Genomic DNA, 16,576 nt, shown 5'->3' on the forward strand with positions numbered 1-16,576 from the left:
AAATAAAGCTTTAATAAGAGAGTTGTACATAAAAGCATTATGAATAGCTTATCCAGTAACAAATATTGTAAATAATTATACAGATATTTGCAGTTTTACATACATTTTCCTAGTTAAGTCATGATTTTTCAAAGTGCCTAGTGATTTTGGACACTAAATTTTTAAGTCTCATTTTCAGATTGTGGGTTCTTGGCACTTTGTGCAGTAAATCCTCTTTAAAGTATCTTAACTTGGGAACCTGAAAATTGAGCCCCCTAAACTGACTTAACATTTTTGAAAATCTTGGCCGTAAGGTCTGGGAGAAAATCTGTAATTGTTATCCTCTGCTAGGAAGTTGTCAGTGAGTTTCAAATTGAAAGTATATATTTAGAATATAAATCCTTTGATTTGTACTGGAGGTGATGGGCAGTCTCTGTTAATTGGAGTATTATGGACGTAGTGTGAGATCAGTTATTATGTGGTACAATTTTTGCCTGTGTACCTTGTGTAAGAACACATTTAGTCAATAGGTGTCAGTAAAATCAAAGCTATTTCTTAGGGAACGCTGCATCTGACTGACATTGTTAGGAAACAAAATCCATTTGGGCTTTATTCCTGATGTGCATTAAAAAACTCATTAAACACCAATTACCTGCTGTTTCAGGCTATCCAGATGACCAGAAATTTGAAAGAAACATTCCCCCTGTGAAATGAATATTCTGTTATAGGCTCCATGGGAATCTCAGTTTCATGGAATTTTGTGTTTATATTTTTTTTTCTTTTTTTAAAAACAGACTTCTAGATCTTTGGAAGAACCCAATGGATTCAGAAAGGTACAATATTTTTTACTCATTAAATTCAGAAATGTTAGAATAGAGGTGTCATGGGTAATTGCTTTTAAATGAGTTTTTTAAAGGCTCTTGAGAACAGTTGGTTGCATTAGGGCAAGTGTCTATGTGAAGTAACTTAATAAGGAAGCTCCTCTCCTACAAGTCATGGTTTACATTTAAAAATTATATCAACCAGGCTTCATCGTTCAAGACTCTTTTGTTTTGTTTCACCCTGAGCTCTATAACTAGGGTGACCTAAACCCTGGTGGAAATGAGGCTAGGTTGATGGAAGAATACTTATATTGATCTGCTTGCCACCTCCTAGAGAGCTGAGTTATCTACTTCACAGACAAATTCCTTCCATTGGTGTAGGAAGTGGCTATGCTTTCGTTGTAAGTGGCAGAGAATGAAGCCATAGCTGAGTTCCTCTAGCAGCTATAGATAATATAGATCAGGAGCTTTTAAGTCACAGGCTGTTTGTAGCCAAATCATCACATAACTGCATCCCTTGTGACTCCTCAAGGCTATACAGATAGAATATTTTCTGTGCATGTGCCCACATAACACACAGAGAGCAGTACATGTGGGCCCACTGTGGTAAAGTGGTTGAGAACTGCTGGTGTAGCAGTTTCCTGTTAAAAGGAATTAAATTATTCTTACTCTCAGAGTTTTGCCTTTAGACTGTCCTACAATCACAGAAGCATAGGACTTGGAGGTCCATCTCCTCAGTAGGTGAGGATGAAAATTGTTGAAAGTGTTTAATAATTTAGGAGTTTGCATCCCATTTTCAAAAGTGGCTTAGGGGCCACAAAGTGATTTAGGTACCCAACTCGTAAAGAACAGACAGGGCTGTGAATCCTGTGAGGAGATGGGTGCCTCTCTCCATTGCAGAGTTAGGTGCCTAGCTCATAAGTTCTTAGATTCCAAGGCCCAAAGGGACCACTGTGATCATCTAATCTGATCTTCTGTATAATATAGGCCGTAGACCTTCCCAGTGTTCCCTCTAAGATTTTCCATCTGTGAGTGGAGTGAGTTGTGTCTTATGCACCAATATTGAAGTCATGTGCACTTGTTTGGATGTGTGCCTTCGTGGCACCCAAATTATTAACACATTTCTTATAAACCTCTCTCTTTTCCCCTCTGCTGCCATGTCTCCCACCCTCCCCTCACCCCATCTGCTCCCCTGGTGCCTGCTGCCATCCCCATGCCTCATCCTCCTCTGCTATCCCAGCTCCTGCCCTTCTCACTCCCCTCAGCCCTCCTGGGACCTGCTCCCCTCCCCATCCTCTCTAACCCCTGCACCTGCCCTTCCCTTCTCCCTTGTGCCCACCCCTCCTCTAGCCCTCCTCTCCTTCCCCTCTCCTAACACATCCCTCTACACCAGTGTTTCCTGATTTTATTGTGCCACGGAACCCTTTTCAGCTTAAAATAATTTCAAGGAACCCCTAGGGTTCCCAGAGTAAAATTTGGCAAGCAAAAAAAAAAAAAAAAAAAAGCCCTGCCACAATTCGTTGAGCAAAAAAACCCTGCAAAATACTCTGTCTCTTTAAGAGGGGCAATGCCGTGTTCTCGTGGAACCCTTACTTTCGCTTTGCAGAACCCTGGGGTTCCACGGAGCACCAATTGGGAAACACTGCTCTACACACCTGTGTTCCTCCTCTCCCTGCTCCTCCCCGTGTCTGCCCTTCTGCTTCACCCCCACAGTTCTCCTGGCATTTGCACCTTCCCTTCCGCCCTGCACTCTCCTGGTGCTTCCTCCTTCCCTCGTTGCCACTGCCCTTCCAACACCTGCTCCCCTTGCCCTCTTCCTTCCTGGTGCCCACCCCCTCACCACCCTCTGTCCCAGTTCTCATACCCCTCTGCAACCCCACAGATGACTTGTTCCATCCCTTGCCTTCCTCATGCTCACCCCTCGTTTCAACCCCTCCTCTCCCGGCACCTACTTCTCTCCTCTCCTCTTCCTTTCTCTTTTCCCCCATTGCCCCTCCCCCTCCCCCTCTCCATTCCTCTCCCAGCATCAACCTGTTCCCTCCCCTCCTTCCCACTCCATCTGCCCTTTCCCCTCATTGTCTCCTCTTGGCCCCCTGGCATTTGTCTTTCCTCCACCCTGCCTCTTGGTGCCTTCCCCTTTCTTCTCCTGCCCTTGCCCTCTCCTCTCCTCTCCTCTCCTCTCCTCTCCTCTCCTCTCCTCTCCTCTCCTCTCCTCTCCTCTCCGTAAAAGCCCCTTCTTCTCCTCACACCCACCTTCCCCTTAGTTATCCTCCTGCCCCCTTTGTTCACCTTCTACCTTCCTGACACCTGCACCCCTCAACAGGGCCAGCCCGAGCCATTTTGGCGTCCTGGTCCCAGGCGCACGGCGCCGCCCCCACCTCTGGGTGCATGATGCATGCACGGGCCCATCCCCGGGATGCATGCGGTGCCCAGTCGGCCCCGCCACCACCGATGGCGCGCAGCCCAGGGCCAGCTGGGGAGGGCTGCGCCTGGCCGTGCAGGGCCCAGTGACCACGGGGGGGAAGGGCACTGCTGGCCCGTGCTGCGGAGGTTAACACAGCCCCCGCCCCAGGCGGCCGCAGCAGCCCCCTGGTAGCCGAGCACCCCCCATAGATTGGCACCCTGGGCAGCTGCCCGGCTAGCCCACCCCTTAGTCCGGCCCTGCCCCTAAATCCTCTCTAACCCCCTGGTCCCAGGGCTGGGCTGCATGGTGGGCAGCTGCCCCATGTGCTGGAGCTGGGGCAGCAGTGCTATTCTTAGTACGATGGTCCAAGCTCCAGAAGCTGCCATGCAGCCCCGGCCCCAGCTGCTCCCGGGCCTAGGCCATGTGGTGAGCGGTTGCCCCGTGTGCCGAGGCTGGAGTTAGGTCATGGTGCTATTTTTAGTACCCTGGCCCTGGCCCAGGAGCAGCTGCGCCACAACCCAGCTCCAGTCCCAGCACATGAGGCAGCTGCCTGGGAGCAGCTGGGGCCAGGGCTGTATGGGCTGTATGGTGGCTTCTGGGGACAGGATTACTGTAGTAAAAATAGCACTGTGACCCCAGCTCTAGTCCTGGTACGTGGCTCAAATTGTTGGTGTGTGCCTGCACAGGTGCCCACCTTAGAGGGAACTATGGACCTTCCCCAAAATAATTCATAGATCAGATTTAACTCCCTCTGATGAGTAGGGTTTAGTCCCAGTCCCCTCCTCCACATTCCCTACTTGTTGTGGTAAGTAGTTCTCCAAATGACTCATTGTGTGCTGTAGTGTTCCTGCTAAGCTGCAAGGCAGCACAGCTTCACAAGTGATTAATCAGCCCCGCCCAGTCAGTCAGCTCTGTGCATGGAGCCCTGAGCTGCTGACTGGGTGGGGCTGATTACTCACCTATGAAGCTGTGCTGCAGCGCAGTTTAGCGGGAACACTGGTGTGCTGATATTGATATTGTAAACGGAATGCTTTGTATGGAATATAACAATCATATGTGAATGATGCACATAAAGATTACAGTGTGCTACTTTGGGGTACTCTGTGTTACAAGTTCCTAATTCACATTCTGAATTTAATTAAGCTCATCTAATCCTTGTCCCTTCGAGTGAAGAATTGTAGGTAAAATGAAGTAATTTGCCTAATGCTGTTAGATTAAGCCCTGATTCTGTGCAGTGTTCTGTGAAGGAATTTCTCTTGGGACTGATTATGTAAAAGTCTGGAATAACCGAGAACAGAGACAGGGGATGAAAAGGGGCATGCTTAAAGGAAAAGAAGAAACTTTGATTAAAGTTAAAGAGTAATTCTTCTCTTGAGGCATGCTCCTGCTCCCATTTAAATTCAGCAACTCTTTCCATTGCCTTCATGGGATTGAATCTCCCTTTATCTCTACCAGCATTTTCTCTATTCATAAAAAATGTTGGCCTCCACTTTACACATCATCTCATCTGCCCTATATTAGATAGCACAGATTGAGACTTTAGTAGAATGGATAGAGTTTGTGACTATATCACCACATCATGGTATAACTAAAACTTTAGATCTCTCCCTCTGGGAACCACATCCCGCTCCTGCCAGGGAATGCTATACACTCACATTTGGCATTAAGTCCCCTTGTTACACACATCCTGATCTTGTCATCCTAAATTCCTCCTCGTGCCAAGGCTTCCCAATGCAGCAAGGCTATTCCCCCAGTGTTCAAAAGATGGGGTTAAGCCTATCCATTTCTTACCCTAGTGAAGCACGTCTGTGCATTGTGATACCCACACCTCTCCTGAGTACTTCTGGCCAATCTTGACTCACTCATGGTAACTCCAAAGCCTTTCCTGATTGCATCTGTAGCTTAGCACTAGGCACGGGGTGTAATAAGCCAAATATCAAGTTCACTGGCTTTTTTTCAGCATGATATCTTAGGTGCCAATAATCTTCCCTTCAATTCCTAATCAGTTTACTTAAACAATGTGGCACCTTAATTTCTTGCTGTAGAAGCTGTCAGATATTGAGTAAAACTACTCTTCCATGGTAATGAACTTAAAGGGAAAGTTCAAAGAACCTATCAAGGACTTCTATTTTTATATGTCTCTCCTGGTCAAATTGCCTTTAGCAGAAAATGCTTGTGGCTCCATTGTATCTTCACTGAGAAGTGAGATTCCATCGTTGACTTTAGCAAAACACCTTAATGTTGGCTGGTACTCGGTCTCTCTCTTCCTGAGTGATGTGCAAATACACTGGTAATTTCCTTTCATACTTACATGAAGTATTGGCAATTAGGCCCATTGTAGGCAAATCATATCTGCCAAGGAGCACCGGACTATTCCTTGACTTCTGAACAACTACTCAGTGCAAAGAGGGAGAGACAAAGAACCAGAACACACTGTGGGTGAGAATACAGTAGCTCCCTTTGCCTCTAAAAAGAACATTGGCAGGAAATTTTGGTGCCAAATTGTTTAAAAATACTAACGATCCAGATGCTGCTGTCATGTATACCCATCTTACACCAGTGATGGTCTATGGGCCTCAGTGGAGTTATCCCAGATTCATACTGGTGCCAATGAGAGCAAAATCAGGTCAATTATGACCAGAAATACATGTATGAATTAAACAACCTTTGGCATAACAGCGTGGGGCCTAGCTCATGAGAACTGGAAAGTGACATTGACCAATCTGGTGTCAATGTTATCTGAGCTGGGAGAAGAGCAAAAAGTGAAAATGGGAAGGTGAAAATGAGAGTGTTACAATCTCCGTAGTTGCTTTTTTAAATTTGGGTGAAATGATCTATGTCTATGGTGCTGCTAGTTAAGGATTTTTTTTTTAAATATGTTTTACGTTGATTGTATCCCTTCAAAACTGAAGCAGTTATGCTGTGAATGACTAACAATGTCTTGAGTTAACTAATTTGTACCTGAAATACTGCAGCACTCATGGGAGGAGGCTGCTTCACCTTATAATTTATAAAACTCAGTCTCCTTGGCTTGAGTGCAGTAGGAGCTGACTCCTGTTTCGAGGACTTGAATGGATGCCTTAGGCCAAGTGAACGCTCTTTTGCTCAGAGGATGCACTTCAACTTAGCATCTGACATTCTGCCTCTGATGCTGCCTCTACAAGGCTTTCACATGATAGAGGGATCCCATAAATTATTCAAGCTGATCTTTTGCTTCTGTGATGTGTTGTTCCTAGTGATTCCCATCTCATCTGCCATGTTCTAATAGTTTGACATGGGGGTGGAGAAGGACACAGATGCTCACTCTCTCATTATTCTTGTCTAGCGAGGACATACCCTAGCTAGACCTTCCCCCAAGAAGAGCACTATGGTATAATGATATCTTTAAGAGTGATTTCCTATAGACCAACCAAACAAAATATGGGTAGGAAATTACATCTGCTGCTGTTAGTTGGCAGATACCCATGATGAGGAAACATGTATCTCTAGTGCACCTAGCATATGCCAAGGCATTATAGAGCAAATATTAAATAATAATGATAAAATGTTACCTTTGAAGATTGGTTCCCAGCCAACTGAAAATATTCCATGAGCATTCTTCGCATAAATAGAAAATCCAAAGCTGGTTATTTATGAGAATAGGTAGCACTGTTCAGTTTATTTTTGAAGTAATTATACTTCCTTGCTGCTCAAATGATTTTGGCTTCATTGTTTGTACAAACAAAATAATTAGGTTTTATTAAATTTGTGGTCACCTAATTGCTTCCCTTTGAGAAATTGCTGCATGTAATCTCAAACAGCACATGAACAAGGGGAACTGTGTAATTTAATCTTCTTAGAAGTCACCATAGATCTTGAGTCAATCAAATTAATGAAGCTATACAGGAAACTGTGGACAAAGCTATAGCACTAACTTGTCTGGGAGAAAACAGTAACAACACAGACTGAACTTAAGATACATCAAGAAGTATACAGAAAACAAAATCCATTTCCAATAACACAGCATGTATGTGTCCTGTTAAAAATACATCATGGGTTTTATTTTTTCATGATCAGACTCATGGCAGCTGTTTGGTCATTTGAAGTCTGCTGTAAAATAACATGCCTGATAAAATGGAAAATGCTTTTTAAAAAGTGCACGAAGGTGACACTTTTTCCCAGTTTAATGCCTGTTTTATGAACACTGAGGAAATCTTTCCCCTTAAAGAAGAGAAGTATTTCCCTTGAACCAAAATGTTATGGCCAAATACCCCAGCTGGTTGGAGTAGTTCAGATCTGGATCTTAGATTTGAGGTTGGGGCCCCTCTCTGCCCCAGCCATGAACATTTTCCTCTCAAGGAGTGGTTTTTGTTTCGGTTTTGGTTCTAATTCGGAATGAAGGATGTTGACTTTCTTTGTGAGGAAAAACATTTCCAGTGATCCATTCCAGTAAGAACAAGTCTGAGTGTTTTGTGAAGGAGTAGTATAAAAACTGCAGGAAGCTGGAGGGAGTTGTGATTGCTAATACTGTTTGAACCTCTGTAGTCCAGCACCTTGGGACCGTATCAGTGCCGAACCAGAGAATTTGCTGAGCCACGGGAGGTCAATATTGTCTAGCAGTATTATCAACACTTCCACTGCTTACTGGGCTCTTCTAAGACATTTGGGGTAAATTAGAGCTAAAGAACAGCATGGAACACCGAGAGCCAGGACTAGTAGCTATAAACAAACTTCATGGGACTTCAGGAAACTTGGCCACACCTATGATAAGTGGATATCTCCCTAAATAAAATCATGCTGGACCACAGATGTTGCTGGACTAGACAAAGACTGCACAGACTCCTCACAAGTTGTTCATTCACAGTGTTTTTATTTTGAGTTCTCTCCACTAATACCATCATAGTCCTTATGCAACTGTTGACCTTTGTTTCCGTGCTTTAGGCTTTCTCATCAAGACCCAGGGGAACAGAGGTTGCTTGTCTGGGAGACCTTTGTAGATATGTCTACGCTGCAATTAAAAACCCATGACTGGCCTGTGGCAGCTGACTTGGAGTGCTGTATTGTTTAATTGCATTGTAGACATCTGGGCTCAGGCTGGAACAGGATTTAGAACCTTGCCAGGTGGTAGGGTCCCAGAGGTAGGGCTGGAACATCTATACTGTCATTAAACAGCCCGGCACCATGAGCCCTGGTAGTCCAAGTTAGCTGGTGCAAGCCAGCCACAGATGCGTAATTGCAGTGCAGATATACTCAGTGTGCCTGGACTTAGCTAGCCCTTCCTTCCTTCCTCCCCATTCCCTGGCACTTCCTTCCTGTGCCTCTTTATCAGACTTGTGTTAATAGGGTAATTGGCTTTTTGTCCCACCCAGCCTGGTTATCTAATTATCTCAACCAACTTTCTCTGCATAACTAGTTGGTTTCTAAGAGATCAGAGTACAGCCTGTTCTGTTCACTCCCTGGCCTCTGACACACTACTGGTAATATTGAAACATGCCCCTGTGCTATTCTAATGGGAGACTGGGCTTCAGTTTTGTAGCAGTACTACAGGTTATCTGCTAGATGCCCCAGCGTACCTTCTGCTCACTTCCTGCAAGTGTGTTTATTAATCTTCCCCACTGCTACCTAAACTCTGATCAAGGGTCAAATATCCCCAAACTTTAAAAAAAGGTAGGGGGAGGGGAGAGAAACAAAGCTTCTATTGATCAGATCGTGAGTTTGCCAATTTCAAAACTTTTGTGTCTATGTATAAATATTTGGAGAAGGCAGTGTTTTCTTATCCACAGTGCTGCTTTAACTGATCCAGTGTCACCACTTTGCCTGTGGCATTATTACCTGCAGTGCACATTGTGCCAAATCTGTCAGTAGAGTAGGCTGTTGTAAACCCATTTGTGTCACAGTGACATATGGCAGTGCATTTAGTTTTAAGTGACTTTGCAGCAGAAACTTTGAAATGTCGTCAATGTCCTCTGAAACTCGAGCATAAACTGCAGGTTTATTTCTTGTTGTGATTTTTAAATTGACCCATGTACAAAGATTCTGGCTGATAGTCCAGCCAATTTTATGTATTTCTTAGTGCATGGGACGAATCACAAGCCCTGGGATTTGCCTGTCTACTTACAAACTGGGCAGCTTTCAAAATTCCCCACAGACATTGCATGTCCATGCACATCCCCCACCCTCCTGTTTTAAAAGAATGTTAAGGTTACAAAAGCCAAGCACTCCAGTTAGGAAATGCCAGAATTAATATTGTCTGTGTAAACTTAGTTCAGACTCCTTGTGCATTATGATACAGTATTTAATTATATGATCACATGTTCTCTCTGTCCCCTCATGGGACCCCTGATATGTAGGGCAGCTCTGGAGGTGCATTTATTTTTGTCTGATATGTCTGGCACATAGTAGCAGCACAGCAATTAAACTCACAGATAAGTACTGTGCCATTAGCTGGACAGGCAGTGGTTTAAGATGCCACTATCTCTTAGCTTATTAAGACAAATTAAGACAACATTCTTCTGTATTTTGGACTGTGGACAAAACCAAGTTAGAGGAAGAGCAATAATTATAGCAAAACACTCTTTGCAGTGTTGTTGTAGCCATGTTGGTCTCAGAATACAAAAGACACGAGGGGGTGAGATAATAGTTTTTATCAGACCAACTTCTGTTAGTGAAAGACGAAGACCAAGCTTTTGATATACAAGAGCAAACTGAGTAGTTTATTTCAAGCTAAGAGTACTGTGTAGATGCACCCAATGGGACTATTCAACGTAACTGTGCAGAATTCCCTTCCCTAGCTCAGTTTTTATTCAGTCTTTCCTTTCCTCATTTAAGAGCATAATAAGGACTTCAGATTTGACCTTATAGGAGTAATAGAAGGGAAAGAACTATTTGGTCACCCAGTTGTGACTAGTGCACTGGACACAATAGTCAAGAATGGTACATCCATATGTAGAAATGGCTCCTACAATGCCATCAGGATTGCTAAGTTTTGATTTGTGTTTAGATGCCAGCTGTGCACAGTGACGTTTCCTCGGGGAACACCTTAATTTAGACTCTGTTTTTTCTAGTACTTCAGCCAAAGCGAAAGATGAACACAAGCAGCTGAGGCACCCAACATATTCACAGAGTGCTGGGAATTTTTACTGACTTCAGCGGAATTTGTATCAGGCCTTAACCCAGTCACAATGCAGCACGTCAGTAATGCTAGAACCAACAGCTGTCACTCTATTGCCTCAACATCCGCCAGATCCAAGAACTAGATCTTCATCAGTCATTTGATATAGTAGAAATAAATCAGCCATAACGGAAGAATATTTTTACAGAATCACTATCTCTTATTTTGGGTTGTGTACCTTGGCAATTTCTATATATTAACAGCAAGAGGTTGAGGTGCTTAGTTACCAAGGGAAGAGACACCTCCAAAATATCTAATAGAGATAGATGCAAAACACTGTGTGATGATGTTCTAGTCTGTTGACATTGTCTTCTCTGCTAGTGCAGTTCACAGGGCACTGTCTCTTGGTAACACTGTGGGGAGAAGGTATTGCCTACTAATCTGAGCATAAATGGGAGTCAGGAACGCTCAGTTTGAATTTCTAATCCCAGCTCTAACACTGGCTTCCTTTGTGGCTTTGTGTCACACTTGGGTTGTGAGAATTAATTAGTTAATTTGTAAAACATGAAATGACTGATAGAGGGTAGATGGTAAATATTACTACTATACTGCCGATGTAAATCCATGGCTGCTGAAGAAATTGCCTCATCCAAGTTTCTGGCTACTTTTTAACTATATTTTCTGTGCTCTCTCAGAGAAAGCTGATAAGTCTTGAACATTTTGGGGGTGTGAATAAGATCTGTAAAACACCCCAAGAATCCTGCCACTATGAACTCTCCACTTGAATGAGTATTTCCTGAAGTACCAGGCCCAAATTCTCTTCTGTAACATTTATATATATCCAAAACAACTCTTCGAGGTCAATAGAATTATTCTCAATTTACACCAGCATAAGTGAGCAGAATGTGGCTCTTCATTTTCTTTTGTGGAACCCTATTATAATGAATAATCACCGAGCAGCAAATGTGAGTTTAAGGAGTGCTTCATGCTAAAGTCAGCTTTCACCATCTGCTGTGCTTCTCCCTTTTCCTTGCCATTTCTGTTGCATCTTGCAAAGTATAAAATTTGTCTGGCAAAGCATGAGAAGCAATGGATTGGCTATAATAAGGCGGAAGCTTTCTCCAGCCTTTTCTACCCGTGGGGAAGGTCATCAATAAATAGAGACAGCCCAAGGATCAGACTGCATTGGGAGACCAACCAAATCAAATCTCGGCATGATCTGGCCCTAATGAATTAAATACAGTGTATGTATGAAGCTCTTCTGCTGAGTTAAAGCCTAAGGCTATTTGGCTTCTCCCAGTAACAAAGCTTTCATTTTGTTGTGACATATTAGCTGCTAAATAGAATTTTTCTCTCTGGCATTCCCCAGGAGAAGACTAGTTGGCAGTTTAGTGTGTGTGTATGAGAGCGTGCATTTATAATTTCCTAATAATCAGAAACCTGACACTAAGAATCATCGTTTTCTTCCTCCAGTGAAGCCAAATAATAATTCTCAATAAAATAATTCCAAGCACTGAGACCTCTTAGCCCAAGAGAAGTAGTTCAAGGGCCTTTACATGAATCAGTCAAATTGTACAGAACATGCAGGAATATATCAGTGCTGCACTGAACAAGGTGGGATAAAAGGTCTTTTCCATCTCCTTAATCACTGATTCTAGGAAATGTTTGAGGTGTCTTTACTCTCTGCCCTGTCCATCTCCCCTAGTTATTGTTGTCATTTTCTTGTTAATATGCTCAATAAATCCATTATCCTTATTTGATGTTTCTGTTTTTAGAGACGTCCAGGGGGGATGTGTTCTTTCCTGTACCGTGTGTGCTGGGCAGCACTGCCACTACAGATTCTCTTGCTGTTTTTGCTGCTCCTGGCGTTTCTGCTCCCTCTCGTGGAAGAGACCCAGAGCTGCAAGCTTGCCAACAACTTCGCCCGCTCTTTCAACTTGATGCTGCGATATGAAGGCCCTCCTCCAACTTAACTCCATGACAGGCACGTGGCAAGAGGTGACTGGCTTGGACATCGATGCTGCTTTTTCCTTTTGGTGTCTTGACTATTGCTTGGCCTCTAAATCTAAGGCTTTTAACATGACCACCAGATTGACTGGAAACATGGTCAAAACATGCAGCGTAAGGTTAGTCCGTATAAATCAGGTATTAACATTTAAAGCTAAATGAATATTTTTACACGATTGTATGAATATATTTATACTATGAGTGTGTGTATATATCTATTTTATATATATATATATATAGTGTGTGTATATAACTATAATGGAAAAAAATCTAAACTCCACTGTTTTGGTCTAATCCTGTAATGTTTTTGCTTCCACCTTTGCTTCAGCAATGCATAGCAGATATTTTAAAAAACTGAGTTCTTGTTGTTTATAACTGAAATGGAAGTGAGCATGAGAAAAGAAGGGATGTTCCATGGAATTGTGTGCCAGAAAAATTGTCACTGAGACCTGAGATGAAATGGAATCATGTTTAAATACACTGTTTGCCATTTAGCCTTAGCAAAAGGAAAAGTTTCTGTTCAGGATCAGTAGCTAGGTTTTCTGTTGCAATTGCTTTTCTGTTGTCACCACTGATGCAAATGCCAAACCTCCCATTGATGTCTGGGTGTGTGAAACCAAGCCTACAGTATATTCAAATGCCGTCTGTGATAGTCTCCCAATTTTTACTGATGTTTTGTCCTTGATCATTCAAGTCGGAGAGGTAGAATTGAGCAAAGCAAACTGAAAATAATAAGGCATTTTTCTAAACCTCACTCTAGTGAAATCATTTTGGAACCAAATTATCATTTTTATTTTATTTTGTGCAGCTATATAAAGCTCTGTATAGCAATGAATTATGCAGAAGGAGAAAATATGATCTTGTTCCTTCTTTTAAACTACAGAGATCATCCACATGAATGCTTTTTTAACAGAAATTGCTCTGAGATACACCACGTGCTCTGAGCAGTGAGATACAGCTTATCTCAGCATCAGCATACAAAATGGTCATAGCACAGAAGTGCATTAACAAATGCAGTCTATAAAAATGATTCCTTACTGAGAGGTGTTATTATGCCAGTGGTTTGCTAACAAAATATGATGTTGTATAATTGCATCAAGCATAATTATACTACAGGTTTTTTAAAAATCTGAGGTCTGAGACACTGAGGATTGTCATAATTTAACCTGGTCTTGTGCTTGTTTTCATCAGCTCTTCTTTTTTTAACAAAAATGTATGCATTCAGTAGTCTTTATAATGTAAATGTGGTTCACAGCATTATTATGAGGAAACCATTTCTTGGTGGTGTTTTACTTAATTGGAGCCTGCATCTTGTGCAAAGAGGGGAGAGAGGTTTGTTTCAAATACTTGGTGGCACTTCTTTGGTTCACCTCCTTTATTTCTGATAATTTTTATCCTGAGTCATACTGGTCAAACTTCCAGTCAAAAATATTAGCTACTTTTTTCTATCCTGGCTATTTTTTGAGTGAAATTTGAATTCCAGGTGGCAGCAACTGACTTTTTTGTCTCTCTCCAAACACATATCAAAATAATATCAGTTATATATTGGATATGCATTACTGTATAGCTGTAGGGGGAATCACCTTTTTGTACTATAAAACATAGGGGAGGTTAATTGCATTCTGCCACATTCTACAGAGCATGCAAAGCTTCTATTCCTATTGTAATACTCGGGACGTCGAGTATGACCCATAATTACATGTGTTATATAATTTGATGTTCATTGTGCACTAACTACAGAGCAATTTCATTAAGTATAATGATGATTACATAGAACATTAGAATGGCCATAATGGGCCAGACTAAAGGTCCATTTAATCCAATATCCTGTCTTCCAACAGTGCCAATGCCAAATGCCCCAGAGGGAATGACAGAACAGGTAATCATCAAGTGATCCATCCCTTGGTGCCCATTCCCAACTTCTGGCAAATAGAGGCTAGAGATACAATCCTCTTATAGTCTTGGCATCCACAGCATCCTCTGGCAAAGGGTTCCATTGGTTGCCTGTATGCTGTCTGTTATTCCTGCCTACTGTGTCCATAATTATGAAGAACAGAAAAACCAAATTCAGATTTGAGAGTCCCCAAAAATCTTTAAAACATTTTTTGATAGAATGGGTAGCATATGAAGGAGAAGACAGTAACGAGCACTGAATGGAAAAGAAGCCATGAGTGGGGGAAGAGAGAGGTAAGGAAGTGGATTCAGATAGAGAAGAGAGGGTCTGAAAAAATCTATGAAAGGTAAAATGCAAGAATATAGAAAAGAACAATCTCTATTAGGGTGCATCTAGTTTAGTAGTTATCAACCTTTTTTTCATTTGCAGGCCCCTAATAAAACTTGGAATGGAGGTGCAGACCCCTTTGGAAATCTTAGACATCATCTATGGACCCCCCAGTAATCCACCGACCACAGGTTGAAAACCACTGATTTAGAAATCTTCATGCCTGTGCTGGATTATTCCCCACTGTACATTGCCCTGTCCAGTTTCAAATGTCCAGGTGAAGGGCCACCACCATTTCTCTGAGGAGACTATTCCCCCATAGAAGCTCTCACTGTTAGAAAGGCTTTGTCTACGCAAAACATTTTTCTTCGTGCTTCTTGTATCTGCAGTGAGACCGGGGTTGGCAAGGATGGTGGGAGCTCTAATAGAGAACACTGGTGTTCTAACAAACATGTTGTCTAACCTCACTCACATTGCTGTCTGCTGCTCATGGCAGGTCTGCACTGGAGCTAGGTCATTGCTAAAGCTAGTCAAAATGTTTCAAATGGAGGAGATGCTTTCTGATGAAAAATGTCTCTGAAATTTTGAAATTCAGCTCCAGAAAAATGAAACAGTTATTTCTGTACATTTTCCAGGCAACTAGTATAACTATGGGAAATTAGAAAGAGCCCTGGGGGAGGGAGAGAGGAAGGAAAGCAGCAGAAGGAAGAGCAGAGGAGGCTCTGAAGTGATGCAGATTAAAAACTGGCAGTTAAGAGCTAGGAGAAGAGACAGGTGACTTAAAGCAGAAAGGTGACAAAAAGAGGAAATTGTGAGAGACAAATAAGGGGTTTAAATATAAACAGGAAGAAAAGGAAGGCATCAAGCTGTGTCCTCCTTTGCAAAGGAGACAGATGGAAAAGAACTATAATTTACAAGTGATGCAGCAAATGAATTCCTTCTTTGCAACCGTTATTTCCAGCAGAGAAGAGAGACACATCCTCCTAACTGATTACAAGAGCCATGCAAATTCTGCTCTGTGCAGCAAGGATTTAATCATCTAAGCTCTGAGCCATGTGCTTCTTGGGGCAGGAGAGAGATGTGTTAATTTCTGTAGCATAGCTATATTCCACTTCTTTGAGGGGTGTTATGGCCAGGAAATGAAGTAAAAGTATGAAAGGCAGGAGAGAAAAAGAACTATAGCAAGTGGGAAAAATTAGTTAAGGTGAAGATCAAGAAGGAAATGGTTAGGATTTTTTTGTGTGTGAAAATTACAGAATCTCCCAAGAGCTTTTGAGCATTGGCCTTTTCTGGTCTGGATTGTTTTTGTAAAATCCATTGGTGAACTCAAGCATTGGCAATACAAATGTAGAGGACATTAAATAAATTATTTCCATACAGAGGGTCTTATGTAAATAACTTCCATGTCATTTTAAAGTTTCAGTGTTGTGGCAGGTTTAAAAAAAATCTAAATTAGAACCACACTTTTGCTGCTGGGGTTTTGTGTTGAATTTATTCTTTAATATTTCTGCTGTAAATCTTGGAGTTTTTCGCTAGGAATCACAGGCAAATTCGTTTTTGTAAGTAAAGAAAGCAATACAGTTATCTCATAGTGGAGATAAAGTTTTCTCTGCTTTTAATGGAAATCAGCTCAAGCATTAGGCCCTGACCTTGCTTTCCCGCCAGTTTGATGCTGGTGTAACTTTATTGATCTTAGAGGAGTTACTTCCAGTTTATGTTGGTGTGAGAAAGATGTAAATGAGGTCCTTTGTGGAGTTGGTGTCAGTTAGGGGCAGTGACTCTGTAAGCTCAGTCTCGTCTGAGGAAGTGGGTGTTGCCCATAAAAGCTCATGATACTATATACAGGCAGTCCCCGGGTTATGTGCAAGATAGGGACTGTAGGTTTGTTCTTAAGTTGAATCTCTATGTAAGTCAGAACTGGCATCCAGATTCAGCCGCTGCTGAAACTGACCAGCGGCTGACTACAGGAAGCCCGAGGCAGAGTTGCTTTGCCCCGGGCTTCCTGGAATCAGCCGCTGATCAGTTTCAACAGGCTGAATCTGGACGCCAGTTCT

General features: G+C 42.4%; 1 protein-coding gene across 6 annotated transcripts in view; it reads left to right on the forward strand.

The window, feature by feature from the left end:
- The window catches only part of SYNE3 (spectrin repeat containing nuclear envelope family member 3), an 87,701-nt gene extending 73,270 nt beyond the window's left edge, over window positions 1-14,431 (forward strand). For 5 of the 6 annotated variants that reach the window (XM_075926635.2, XM_075926633.2, XM_075926630.2 and 2 more), the window contains 2 exons: window positions 774-812; window positions 12,070-14,431. In XM_075926635.2, coding sequence (XP_075782750.2) covers window positions 774-812; window positions 12,070-12,267 — 237 coding nt within the window. In that variant the 3' untranslated portion in view covers window positions 12,268-14,431. The remainder of the gene's footprint in view (window positions 1-773; window positions 813-12,069) is intronic. The other variant, XM_075926636.2, reaches the window with a different exon arrangement.
- The last annotated feature ends 2,145 nt before the right edge of the window (window positions 14,432-16,576 follow it).

The sequence above is a fragment of the Pelodiscus sinensis genome, chromosome 5 (assembly GCF_052426305.1).
Source record: "Pelodiscus sinensis isolate ZL-2025 chromosome 5, ASM5242630v1, whole genome shotgun sequence".
Lineage (NCBI taxonomy): Eukaryota > Metazoa > Chordata > Testudines > Trionychidae > Pelodiscus > Pelodiscus sinensis.